Here is an 11,415-nt window from a genome sequence, read left to right as displayed (position 1 = left end):
GGGGGCAGGATAGAGGGAGAAGCAGACTCTCTGCTGAGCATGGAGTCCCATGTGGAACTCCATCCCAGGACCCTGGGATCATGAACTCAGCCAAAGTCAGATGCTTATTGGCTGAGCCACCTAGGTGTCCAGCATTTTCTTTTTCATCAGTTGGTTCAAGTTATGAAAACAAGATTTATTGAAGACTGAAAAGAGATAAGCTCTTGCCTGAGTTTCAAAGTACTATAATCTTTCTAGTTCTTTTTGAGTTTCAAAGTACTATAATCTTTCTAGTTCTTTCCTGAAACTTTCTCAAAGAAATAAAAAGATTTCAGAGGTGAGAGTCTGGGTGGCTCAGTCATTTAAACATCAGCCTTCCACTTGGGTCATGATCCCAGGGTCCTGAGACCAAGTCCTACCTTGGTTTGGTTCTCTGCTCAGTGGGGAGCCTGTTTCTCCCTCTTCTTCTGCCTGCTGCTCCCCTGCTTGTGCTCCCTCAAATAAATAAATAAAATTTTTAAAAAATTAAGAGATAAAGCTACCAGAACTGCCAACCTGTTGAGTGATTCTTACCCTCTTGCTTACCCTCTTGCTCACTACCCCAGTCATCATTCTGCTTCTGAATAGCTGAATTTATACTGAGCTATTAGCTCTGACGTGGATACAATATAAATAGCAATTCTTTCACGGCCTAATTCAGCATGGTCTCTCTTGGAGTTTATTAAAGTCCCTGGGGATCCAAGCTGTCTTAGGAATAAGGCTTGCTCAACCCAATTCAAAACAAAAGGCAATTAACAATTAATGAAATTGAGAAATCAGTCCACACTGCAGCAGGGGCACGAGGGTGCAAAGGCACCTGGCTCTGGGAATCCCAGACAGACCTGGTTTGGCCACTTGCTGCTAATAAAATCCAAAGGCAGAGAGACAAATGGTTAAAGGAGAAAAGCATTTTATTTCAGTGAGGCTAACTTGGAAAACAGTGGACTAGTGTCTCAAAGACTGCCTCCAAAGTGCTGAAAATACTTCCAGGTTTATATAAGGAAAATGTGGGGCAGAGGTCATGGGTATATGCAGGTGGGCGGTAAAGGTCTAATCAGTCATCGAGGTCAGTCACTGGGGTCTTGCTGGTTCAGGGCAGTCCTTATAGCTTGAGGGGATGCTTTGCCTGCAGCATCTTCTGCTTGAGTTAAGAGATTAACTTCAAAGAATTTAATCACTTAGGAAGTTTGAGGTCAAAAAAGGAAGCAGTTGAATTCCTCTTTCTATGTTGGGTAATCCATCTTTGAGGAAGCTGGGATTCTTTGTGAAAGAAAAAAGACAGCCCTGTTCTAAGGGAAAGCGTCCTAACTCAGCAATCCGGAGAGGCAATTTTAACCCCAGCATTGCCCTGAATCAGCGCAAAAGTGGGTGGTCCAACCACATCAGCTCTCCGAGTCTGTTTCCCTGTCTATAAAACCAGGGACCGGCTTGATGGCCTCTGTCCGCTGTAATTTTCCAATCTGAGGCTCAGAGAGAAGTCCATGTAGCGAATTAAATTCCTTCAAGGACAGCTGGACCTGAACTCCGCGGTCAAGTCTGAACGATTTGCTCTTTGGGTACAGGCAGTACACCGAGGCCATACGGTCAGCTTATTACACAATCTGCCCAGGGGCGCCTGAGAAGCTCAGTTAAGCCACCCACTCTTGACTCGGGCTCAGGTCCTGATTCTCAAGGTGCTGAGATAAACCGGGCCTAGGCTCCTCGCCTGCTTGAGACCGTCTCTTTCCCTCTGCCCCTCCCCCGCCAACAACAACAAAAGCCCACAACACACTGCCCAGACCAGGGAGGATCCTTTCACACTCCGCAGCTTCCCCTCCTCTAGAAACGTGGGAACCCAGGAGTCCAGCCTAAACTGGAAAGGTCCGTCTCCCCGGAGGGGAGGGCGCGGAGGTCTAGCAGTGCGCCTGCGTACCGGGTTCGGCGGGCTGAGGTCTCGCGGCGCGCCCCTCGCGAGCGCCTCACACCGCGCGAGATTTCCTCCGCAGCTGCGTGGCGGTGAGTGCCGGGAGAGGGGCGGCTCCACAGCTGCGGACCGCGAACCGCGAGCTGGCTGGCGTCTTCCGGGTGTGGGAGGATCTCAGGGCCGGGGTGACCTCCACTTTTTTCTCCCGGAGCTGCGGCGACGCTGGCGTTATTGCCTAGGTCACTAGGTTAGGGAATGCTGCAAACGAAAACAGAAGCAGGTGCTTTTTTTTTTGAACTGTTGGGAGTAAGCAACCTCGAGTGTGGACGTAATTGTGTTTTAAGGTGCGTCTGGGACGTTCATTCAGCACATATTTATTGGGCATCTATCATGTGCCAGTCAGAGAGTGAACGTGAATCACGGACACAGATCCCTAGCCTCTCGGCGCTCCCAGGGGAAGCCAGTTTGAAATCTGGGCTGTGGACGCAGGTTTTTATTCGTTTCCATGCGAGTGGTTGGTGGTGGGAGCCGGAGAGGACGGTGAGGTCAGTGGGATGGGCGAAGAGCCAGGCAGGAGTCCCCACAGATGCGGCTGGGGCAGAAGGAGGAGGCCAAAACACTCCAAAGGTGAGGGAGCGACCAGCCAGCCAGGAAGAGGGAAGGATATCGCAGAGGTTTCCACCTTTTACAACAAGGCCGTGGTCGGCAGAGCCGTTTCTGGCAGGGTCATAGGGATAAGTGTTTCTTTAGAAAGATATTAGGAAGCTCATGGTACGGAGCTGGAATGTGTAGTGTTTGAGTGTGGGTTCCAGCGTCCAGGTGTGCGAACATGGGCAAGTAATTCGACCTCTCTGTTGCTCCCTTTCCTCGTCTAGGAAATGGGGGTAAAAGACAGTACCATCCTCATAGAGTTGTTGGGTGGAGGGGTTAAGCGAGACAATGACTGTAAAAATTTTAGGGCAGTTCCTCTCACTTAGTAAATTCGGAAGACTGGGGGAGAGGAGTCTTTCCTAAGATCCCATGTGATTAGAACCTGGCCAGGTATTTTGTCTACTTAGTTCAGTGCCCTTTTCCTAATACTAGGCTACAAGGTAGACGGTCAGATGACACACTCTTTATGACCAGCACCGGAGTCAATCTATCTATCTTTCTTTCTTTTTTAAGGATTTTATTTATTTGATAGGGAGAGAATACAAGCAGGGAGAGTAGATGAGGAAGAAGCAGGCTCCCCTCTGAGCAGGGAGCCTGATATGGGGTGGGAGTGAATTCTTCAGTTGCATTGATCTGGTATTATTTGGGATAATACTTGATACATAATTGGAAACCCACTTAATATCATACCAAACAAACATGGTATGCTTAATGTGAGTCAGTCAAGAGTTGAGTGTCCTCCCTACTCTACTAGAGATGAATGTAATCACCAACACTCCCTCTCTCTTCAGATCTAGAGCTAGGTATGTCATATTTTAAGATTTTGATTTTGTAACTAAATCTAGTTCTTTGTATTTTAAATGTGTTTGTTGTGCTATCAAGGGATATTATGCAATTATCGTATCTTAGTTAATTTTAGTATTTGATAGTTGAAAACTTTGAAATTTAATACAGAATGAGAGAAATTTGATAGTGTACTTTTCATGCTGATAAACAGTATTTGGACAAATCTGCAGTGTGCGTATTTTAAAGAAAGCATGCACAAAGTAATCAGAGAAGAAGGCAAATATGAAACTTCATTTGGGAAGACTGAAAATTATGGTGCCTTTAGTAACCACTTCAGGGCAGTTATCTGTGGATACAGCACCAAATTGGAAAATGTTGTTTTTTAATTTTCCATAATTTATACATAAGGTGATTCAATGGAAAATTTCCTTTTAAAAATAATGTTGAGGGGCACCCTGGGTGGCTTAGTGGGTTAAAGCCTCTGCCTTCGGCTCAGGTCATGGTCCCAGGGTCCTGGGATCGAGCCCCACATAGGGCTCTCTGCTCGGCAGTGAGCCTGTCCCCCCGCTCCCCCTACCTGCTTGTGATCTCTGTCAAATAAATAAGTGAATCTTTAAAAAATATATATGTTTAGTCCCACAAGACATTTTGGACTTCTTGACGTGATGAGATAGGATGCACATAGCACCACCTTTAAAGATTCTTGTCTAAAAACTGAACCTGCATCTAATCAAATCTCTAGATCTAACTACTAGTTAGGGATTGGGGTTAAGGGGTAGATGAGGAAGATAGAAGAATGAGGTAAATGACACATGAGGAAGCAGTCAAAGGGTATTCCATAGACAGAGGAATTAAGCAACAAATGTTTCTTCAACAATCAATGGCATCAAATAAAAGAGAGGAGACTCAAAATGGAGTATGTGGACCTTGAATCCTGATTCTATGAACCAACTGTAAAAGGACATGTTTGACTGAGGGTTGCTGGAAGGGAGGGAGATGGAGGCATGGGGTAACTGGGTGATAGATATTAAGGAGAGCATGTGATATAATAGGCACTGGGTGTTACATGAGACTGATGAATCATTAACCTCTGCCTCTGAAACCAATAATACATTATATGTTAATTAACTGAGTTTAAATTAAAGAAGGGAGGAATAAACTAAAAAAAATAGATTGCCTGTAATTGGCAAAACAAAACAAAAAAAGACTTGTTTGAGACAGGGAATTTAAATATGTACTAGGTATTAGATAATGTTAAGGAATTATCTATATTGCCAGTTCTGTCAGGTTAATGGTTAATGGTGTTTGTATTTAAAATAATCTGTTACCAGAGATGCAAACAGAGGGATTTTTGGCAATAGGATGATGTCAGGGATTTGTTTTAAGGGGGAGCAGGGAAATGCAGTTTTTTAGCAGGGAAACGTGCATGAAAGGGAGAATGGATATTGAGAGCTGCTAGCCATTAATATCACAACCATTGACATTATAAAAACATACATTACAGGGTGCCTGGGTGGCTCAGTGGGTTAAGCCGCTGCCTTCGGCTCAGGTCATGATGTCAGGGTCCTGGGATCTAGTCGGCATCGGGCTCTCTGCTCAGCAGGGAGCCTGCTTCCCTCTGTCTCTCTCTCTCTGCCTGCCTCTCTCTCCATCTACTTGTGATCTCTCTCTGTCAAATAAATAAATAGAATCTTTAAAAAAAAACCATACATTACAAAAAGTAAGAAAGCAGTGTTCTTTCTTCTGTCTTACTGAATGTTCCTAACATCATTTAGTTAATTGGGAGTAGAATTTCCTTCCTCTAGGAAAGAGTACCTATAGGAGAGTTGGACATCATTATATAGCTATAGATGTAAAAACTCTGTTTGGGGGAGATTGTGGGACAATAGTGCATAGAGTGAGGCTTGCGAGATTTGGAATGAGAAGTATATATACCAGTCTCCCAACTCTTTCGCTTACCTTTTGTGTGATCTTGGATACTAACTGTTTCTCATTTTCCCCGTAAAATGAGAATAATAATACATTTATCTATATAGCTTTGTTTTAAAGAATAAGTAATGGAATCTATGTGAAAATTCTGTATAAATTATCTCCATTTAAATACTATGGTAAGCAAGATTTGGGAACTACCCTGTGATGATTATTTAACATACTTTGGAGTATGTATGAATATCAAGTTTATATAGGATACACCAGTACTAAAAAGAAAGTAAAGAAAAAAGAAAATAAAAAAAAAAAGAAAAAAAAATAAAAAATTTAAAAAAAATTAAAAAAAAAGAAAAAAAAAGAAAAATAATAAAAAAATGAAAAAAAAAAGGATACACCAGTACTTTATAGGGTACAGAGAAAAATGAAGAAATTGAAATATCGTGCAAATTTAGAAACTGGATTAGTGGTAGAGTCATGCATAAACAAAACTACCCAGTGATTCAAGGCAAGGGATTATTAAATGTCAAATGGATTTATAGATGGTTGTCAAATGTTTAAGTGTGCTGGTGTATAAAATCCTTTACAATATATAAAATTAGAAATGTTAAGAGCTAAATATGTTGCAATTGTTATAAAAAATAAGTGGTTGATACAGTTTTCCTTTGGGCTTCTCAATGTTATTTACTAAAGAAGATAAAATATCTAAGGAGAGAAGACAGAAGTGGTAAATAAGTATATTGATTTTAAGAAAGATAATGTTTGCTTAGTATTTTAGAAAAACAAACATACAGGATGGAAATTTTTATGTAATAGTTAAGAGATTGGCTCTGGAATGTCAGGCAGGTTGGGTTTAAGTCTTAGCTCCACCACCTTAGGAAGGTGCTTAAACCCTTTAAGGGGCAGTTTCTTTCTGTAAAATGGAGATAATAACACTACTTAATATGATTGTTAGGAGATTAAAGGAATATATATTTGGGGTGCCTGGCAGGCTCAGTCAGTAGAGCATGTGAATTTTTAAAAAAATATTTATTTGTCAGAGAGAGAGAGCGAGAGAGCGCGTGTGGGTGGGAGAGCTGTGCAAGCAGGGGCAGCAGCAGGCCAAGGGAGAGAAGCAGGCTCCCTGCTGAGTAAGGAGCCAGATCATGACCTGACCCAGAGGCAGACCTGACTGACTGAGCCACCCAAGTGTCCCAAGCTTGTGACTCTTGATCTCCAGGTTATAAGGTCGAGCCCTGCACTGGGTGTGGAGATTACTTACAATCTTTGAAAAAAGAATATGTACATTAAATATTAAATGAGTGTGTGTGTGTGTGTGTATGTGTAGATTTCATAGCACTCACAATAGTACTTGGCATGTAGTAGCATTCGCTAAGGTCAGGGCTGTTTCCCCCAAGTCAGATAGTGCCAGCGCTGGAACCTCATTTTGTTTCTTTCATTAGCTCAAATTGAAAAGCCAGAATAAACTGATCATTAGCCAAAACTTAGCCAAAAATTCTAATTAGATTTGGTCCTTCTTTATATATTTGCTTTAGGAGACAAACTGACAGGAGATTATATCTTTTCTGGATGCTGAATATGTCTTTTCCTCTCCTTCAGAAACACAAATATGCTCTTTTTAAAAATTGTTAAACATTTTTAGATTTTGTGATTTAAAAACTTTTCTGTTTATAGGAGTTATTTTATACAGAAATCTTCTGAGACCACTGTGCATCGAGGTGATGATTGTACAAAGAGTAGTATTGAATTCCCGACCTGGTACGTATTTGTGATGAATGAACAGCTGTGGTCTTTGATAATTTTTATTGTTATTTTTAAGATTTTTTTTTAAAGATTATATTTATTTATTTGACAGATATCACAAGTAGACAGAGAGGCAGGCAGAGAGAGAGTGAGAAGCAGGCTCCCCGCAGAGCAGAGAGCCCGATGTGGGGCTTGATCCTAGGACCCTGAGACCATGACCTGAGCCAAAGGCAGAGGCTTTATTTTTTTTTTATTTTATTTTTTTTTTAAGATTTTATTTGTTTATTTGACAGGGATCACAAGTAGACAGAGAGGCAGGCAGAGAGAGAGAGAGGGAAGCAGGCTCCCTGTTGAGTAGAGAGCCCAATGTGGGACTCGATCCCAGGACCCTGAGATCATGACCTGAGCCAAAGGCAACGGCTTAACCCACTGAGCCACCCAGGTGCTCCATTTAAGATTTATTTATTTATGAGGGGCGCCTGGGTGGCTCAGTGGGTTAAGCCTCTGCCTTCGGCTTAGGTCATGATCCCAGGGTCCTGGGATCGAGCCCTATGTCAGGCTCTCTGCTCAGCAGGGAGTCTGCTTTTCCCTCTGCCTCTGCCTGCTTGTGATGTCTTTCTCTGTCAAATAAATAAATAAAATCTTAAAAAAAAAAAAAAGATTTATTTATTTATGAGAGGGAGAGAGCAGGGGGAGGGGTAGAAGGGGCGGGAGGAGAGAATCTCAAGCTGACTCCCTGGTGAGTGAGGAGCTCAAGGTCAGGTGAATCCCATAACTGAGAGCATGCCCTGAGCTGAAATCCAGAGTGGGACACTGAACTGACTGAGCCACCCAGACACCCCAGTCTTTGATGATTATTAATGAAAATGAAGGAACAAAAAGTAACAGTTGGGTGCCTGGGTGGGAGGCTCCGTCATTAAGCATCATTAAGCCTCCATCATTAAGCGTCATTAAGCCTTTAGCTCAGGTCATGATCCCAGTGTCCTGGGATGGGGGACCTCATCGGGCTCCCTGCTCAGCAAGAAGCCTGCTTCTCCCTCTCGCTCTCCCCCAGCTTGTTTTCCCTCTCTCCATGTGTCTCTGTCTGTCAAATAAATAAATAAAATCTTAAAAAAAAGTAATGTGGTAAATTTAAGTTAGGAAGATATTAACCCTACTAGAGATGTTAGAAGAAACTAAGCAATACTCAGTTTTTTTAAATGTATTTTTTTAAAGATTTTAAAAATTTATTTGACAGAGTGAGATCACAAGTAGGCAGAGACAGAGGGGGAAGCAAGCTCCCCGCTGAGCAGAGAGCCTAATGTGGGGCTCCATCCCAGGACCCTGAGATCATGACCTGAGCCAAAGGCAGAGGCTTAAACCACTGAGCCACCCAGGTGCCCTGTAATACTCAATTTTTATTTATTTTTTATTTATTTTTTTTAAATTTTACTTATTTTTTTTGATAGAGATCACAAGTAGGCACAGAAGCAGGCAGAGAGAGAGGGGGAAGCAGGCTCCCCGCTGAGCAGAGAGCCCGATGCAGGGCTTGATCCCAGGACCCTGAGCCGAAGGCAGAGCCTTAAACCACTGAGCCACCCAGTCGCCTCTGTAATATTCAGTTTTTAAATAATTACCTATCAAGGCTATTTGTTGAAGAAGAAAAGGTATTTTGGAATTATTATATTTAAGAGGTTATATTAAATATGGAATGGCTTTTTTTCTTTGTAGCATACATCGTCGATTCTTAAAACTTGCCTTTCTGTTTTATGTGAAAAGCACTGACCTATGTCTGTGCTGACATTTAACCTGAATCCTAGAAACTTAGGTGTGGAAATAATCTTTTGGGCACATGCTGCTTTGATTTTACTGTTCAGTGTGTGGCCTGGGGAAATCACTTACCTTGTCTGTTTTTTTCCTCCCACTTACATTTTCTGACTTCAGTTTTAGTAAAGTGAGTTGTTAGATTAACATTTTTACATCTATTCCCACCTTACACATTTGATGATTTAATCAACAGAGTAAGTTTGCTTATGTTAAACATAACTGAACAAGAATACACTTTTAGTGATGGCATTTTTTGCTTATAAATTTCTCTTTTCAAACTTCAAATTTTCTAATTTTCAAACTTTTAAAATTTATTTATTTATTTTAAAGTTGGCTCCACACTCAGTGTGGAGCTTGAACCCACAATCTTGAGATCAAGAGTTGCATGTTCCACCAACTGAGCCAGCCAGGTGCCCCAAGACTTTACTTTTTAAAAAAATTGTATTCATTTAAGTTTCCATTTCTTCTTAAAATGAGGAAGGAATGTTTACTTAAGCATTTATTTTGGCTGATGTGTTTCTGCTACCTTATAAATTTTGAATTTTCATAATTTAAACTGGCTGTGAGTTTTCACTTTTTGAAATCCTATAATTTTAAAACAGATGAAATGATTTATCTCTAATCATCTTTAAAAAGAAATTTTAAAGTTAGCAATCTTCCACAGAAACTTCTTGGGGAAAATCAAGAGCAGTTGAAACTATTTAAAGAGGGCTCCTGGGTGGCTCAGTGGGTAAAAGCCTCTGCCTGTGGCTCAGGTCATGATCCCAGAGTCCTGGGATCAAGTCCCACATCGGGCTCTCTGCTGCTCGGGGAGCCTGCTTCCTCCTCTCTCTCTGCCAGCCTTCCTCTCTGCCTATTTGTGATCTCTGTCTGTCAAATAAATAAAATCTTAAAAAAAACAAAACTATTTAAAGAATTGGGGCGCCTGGGTGGCTCAGTGGATTAAGCCGCTGCCTTCGGCTCAGGTCATGATCTCAGTGTCCTGGGATCGAGCCCCGCATCGGGCTCTTTGCTCAGCGGGAGCCTGCTTCTCTCTCTCTCTCTGCCTGACTCTCCGCCTACTTGTGATTTCTCTCTCTGTCAAATAAATAATAAAGTAAAATCTTTAAAAAAAAAAAAAAAACTATTTAAAGAATTTATACTCTGTTACAGAGAAATTAGAAAACAATGTAGACTTATTCGTGTCTGTATTAAAAGGGAGTTACCTGAATCCTAGAGTTACTTTCTAAAGAATAATAAATAATTACATGCGAAAGTAATGTTTTGATTTTATATTTTCCATAATATTTTAGGAAAAAATGGTAATCCAGTGGCAGAAAACTTCCGAGTAGAAGAAGTAAATTTATCAGATAGTATCAATGAAGGACAAGTACAAGTGAGAACTCTTTATCTTTCTGTGGATCCTTACATGGTAAGAATCAGGATTTTGTGACTGTGTGAAAATTAATCTTATTTTCATATTTTTCATGTTGCATTTTAATATTATTGTGCAACCCTTATAATTAATAAACACTTGAGCAATTATATCTTGATACCTGGGAATTACAGATTGCCTTTGCTGTTCACTAGTATTCTGAAGGAATATTGTAGAAGAATATTTTCATAATAGTAGTACATGTGGTTGATCAGGTTTTCAAATGTCCAGATCACTTCCCAGTAGTAAATAAAGCTTGAAGATAGCAGATTAAGATTAGAAATTCTCTCAGATTGATCGAATTTACAATGCAGGCTCTGTGTAAGACCTTTATTCTAGTTGGTCTCTCTCTTTTTTTTTTTTTTTTTAAGACTTATTTATATATTTTAGAGCAGTGGGAAGGGGCAGAGGGAGAGGGAGAGAGAAATCCAAGCGGACTTGAGATTGAGGCCTGACATGGGGCTCAGTCTCATGACCCTGCGGTCACAATCTGAGCAAAAACTAAGAGTCAGATGCTTGACCAGCTGCACCGCCCAGGCACCCCTCCAGTTGATCTCATTTTGAAGGAATGACTTATTTTTAGAGAAAGGAGATTTGTTGAAAGATACTGTGTAGGGGCGCCTGGGTGGCTCAGTGGGTTAAGCCGCTGCCTTCTGCTCGGGTCATGATCTCAGGGTCCTGGGATCGAGTCCGGCATCGGGCTCTCTGCTCAGCAGGGAGCCTGCTTCCTCCTCTCTCTGCCTACGGTGATCTCTGTCTGTCAAATAAATAAATAAAATCTTAAAAAAAAAAAAAAGATACTGTTTAGGACTGCAGCTGAGAAGCCCTCAGGCACATGGACTTAGAATCAATACAGAAATGGTTTTTGCTTCTCCTTTTCCTACACAAACGCTTTTTATTTCATTTTCTTGACTGATTAGCACCTCCAGTACAGTGTTACATAGAAGTGGTGAGAGTGGAATCTTTATCTTGTTCCTAGATCTGACGGAGAAAACATTCAGTCTTTTTTTTTTTTTTTTTTAAATTTTATTTATTTATTTGACATAGAGAGATCACAAGTAGGCTGAGAGGCAGGCAGAGAGAGAGGAGGAAGCAGGCTCCCTGCTGAGCAGAGAGCCCGATGCGGGGCTCCATCCCAGGACCCTGAGATCATGACCCGAGCTGAAGG

The 11,415-nt window shown here is 41.4% G+C and overlaps 1 protein-coding gene across 5 annotated transcripts in view; it reads left to right on the top strand.

The window, feature by feature from the left end:
- Nucleotides 1–644: 644 nt before the first annotated feature.
- PTGR2 (prostaglandin reductase 2) overlaps nucleotides 645–11,415 on the top strand; it is a 31,656-nt gene continuing 20,885 nt past the window's right edge. Inside the window, exons 1-3 of one of the 5 annotated variants that reach the window (XM_059373785.1) lie at nucleotides 645–2,013; nucleotides 6,959–7,042; nucleotides 10,126–10,244. In XM_059373785.1, coding sequence (XP_059229768.1) covers nucleotides 7,006–7,042; nucleotides 10,126–10,244 — 156 coding nt within the window. In that variant the 5' untranslated portion in view covers nucleotides 645–2,013; nucleotides 6,959–7,005. Of the gene's footprint in view, nucleotides 2,014–2,174; nucleotides 2,266–2,453; nucleotides 2,549–6,958; nucleotides 7,043–10,125; nucleotides 10,245–11,415 lie in introns of those variants that run through there. The other 4 variants (XM_059373784.1, XM_059373783.1, XM_059373787.1 and 1 more) reach the window with 4 other exon arrangements.

This window comes from Mustela nigripes, chromosome 13, assembly GCF_022355385.1.
Source record: "Mustela nigripes isolate SB6536 chromosome 13, MUSNIG.SB6536, whole genome shotgun sequence".
NCBI lineage: Eukaryota > Metazoa > Chordata > Mammalia > Carnivora > Mustelidae > Mustela > Mustela nigripes.
The sequence above is the reverse complement of the archived record's forward strand: the minus strand, read 5'-3'. Positions and strand labels throughout refer to the sequence as shown.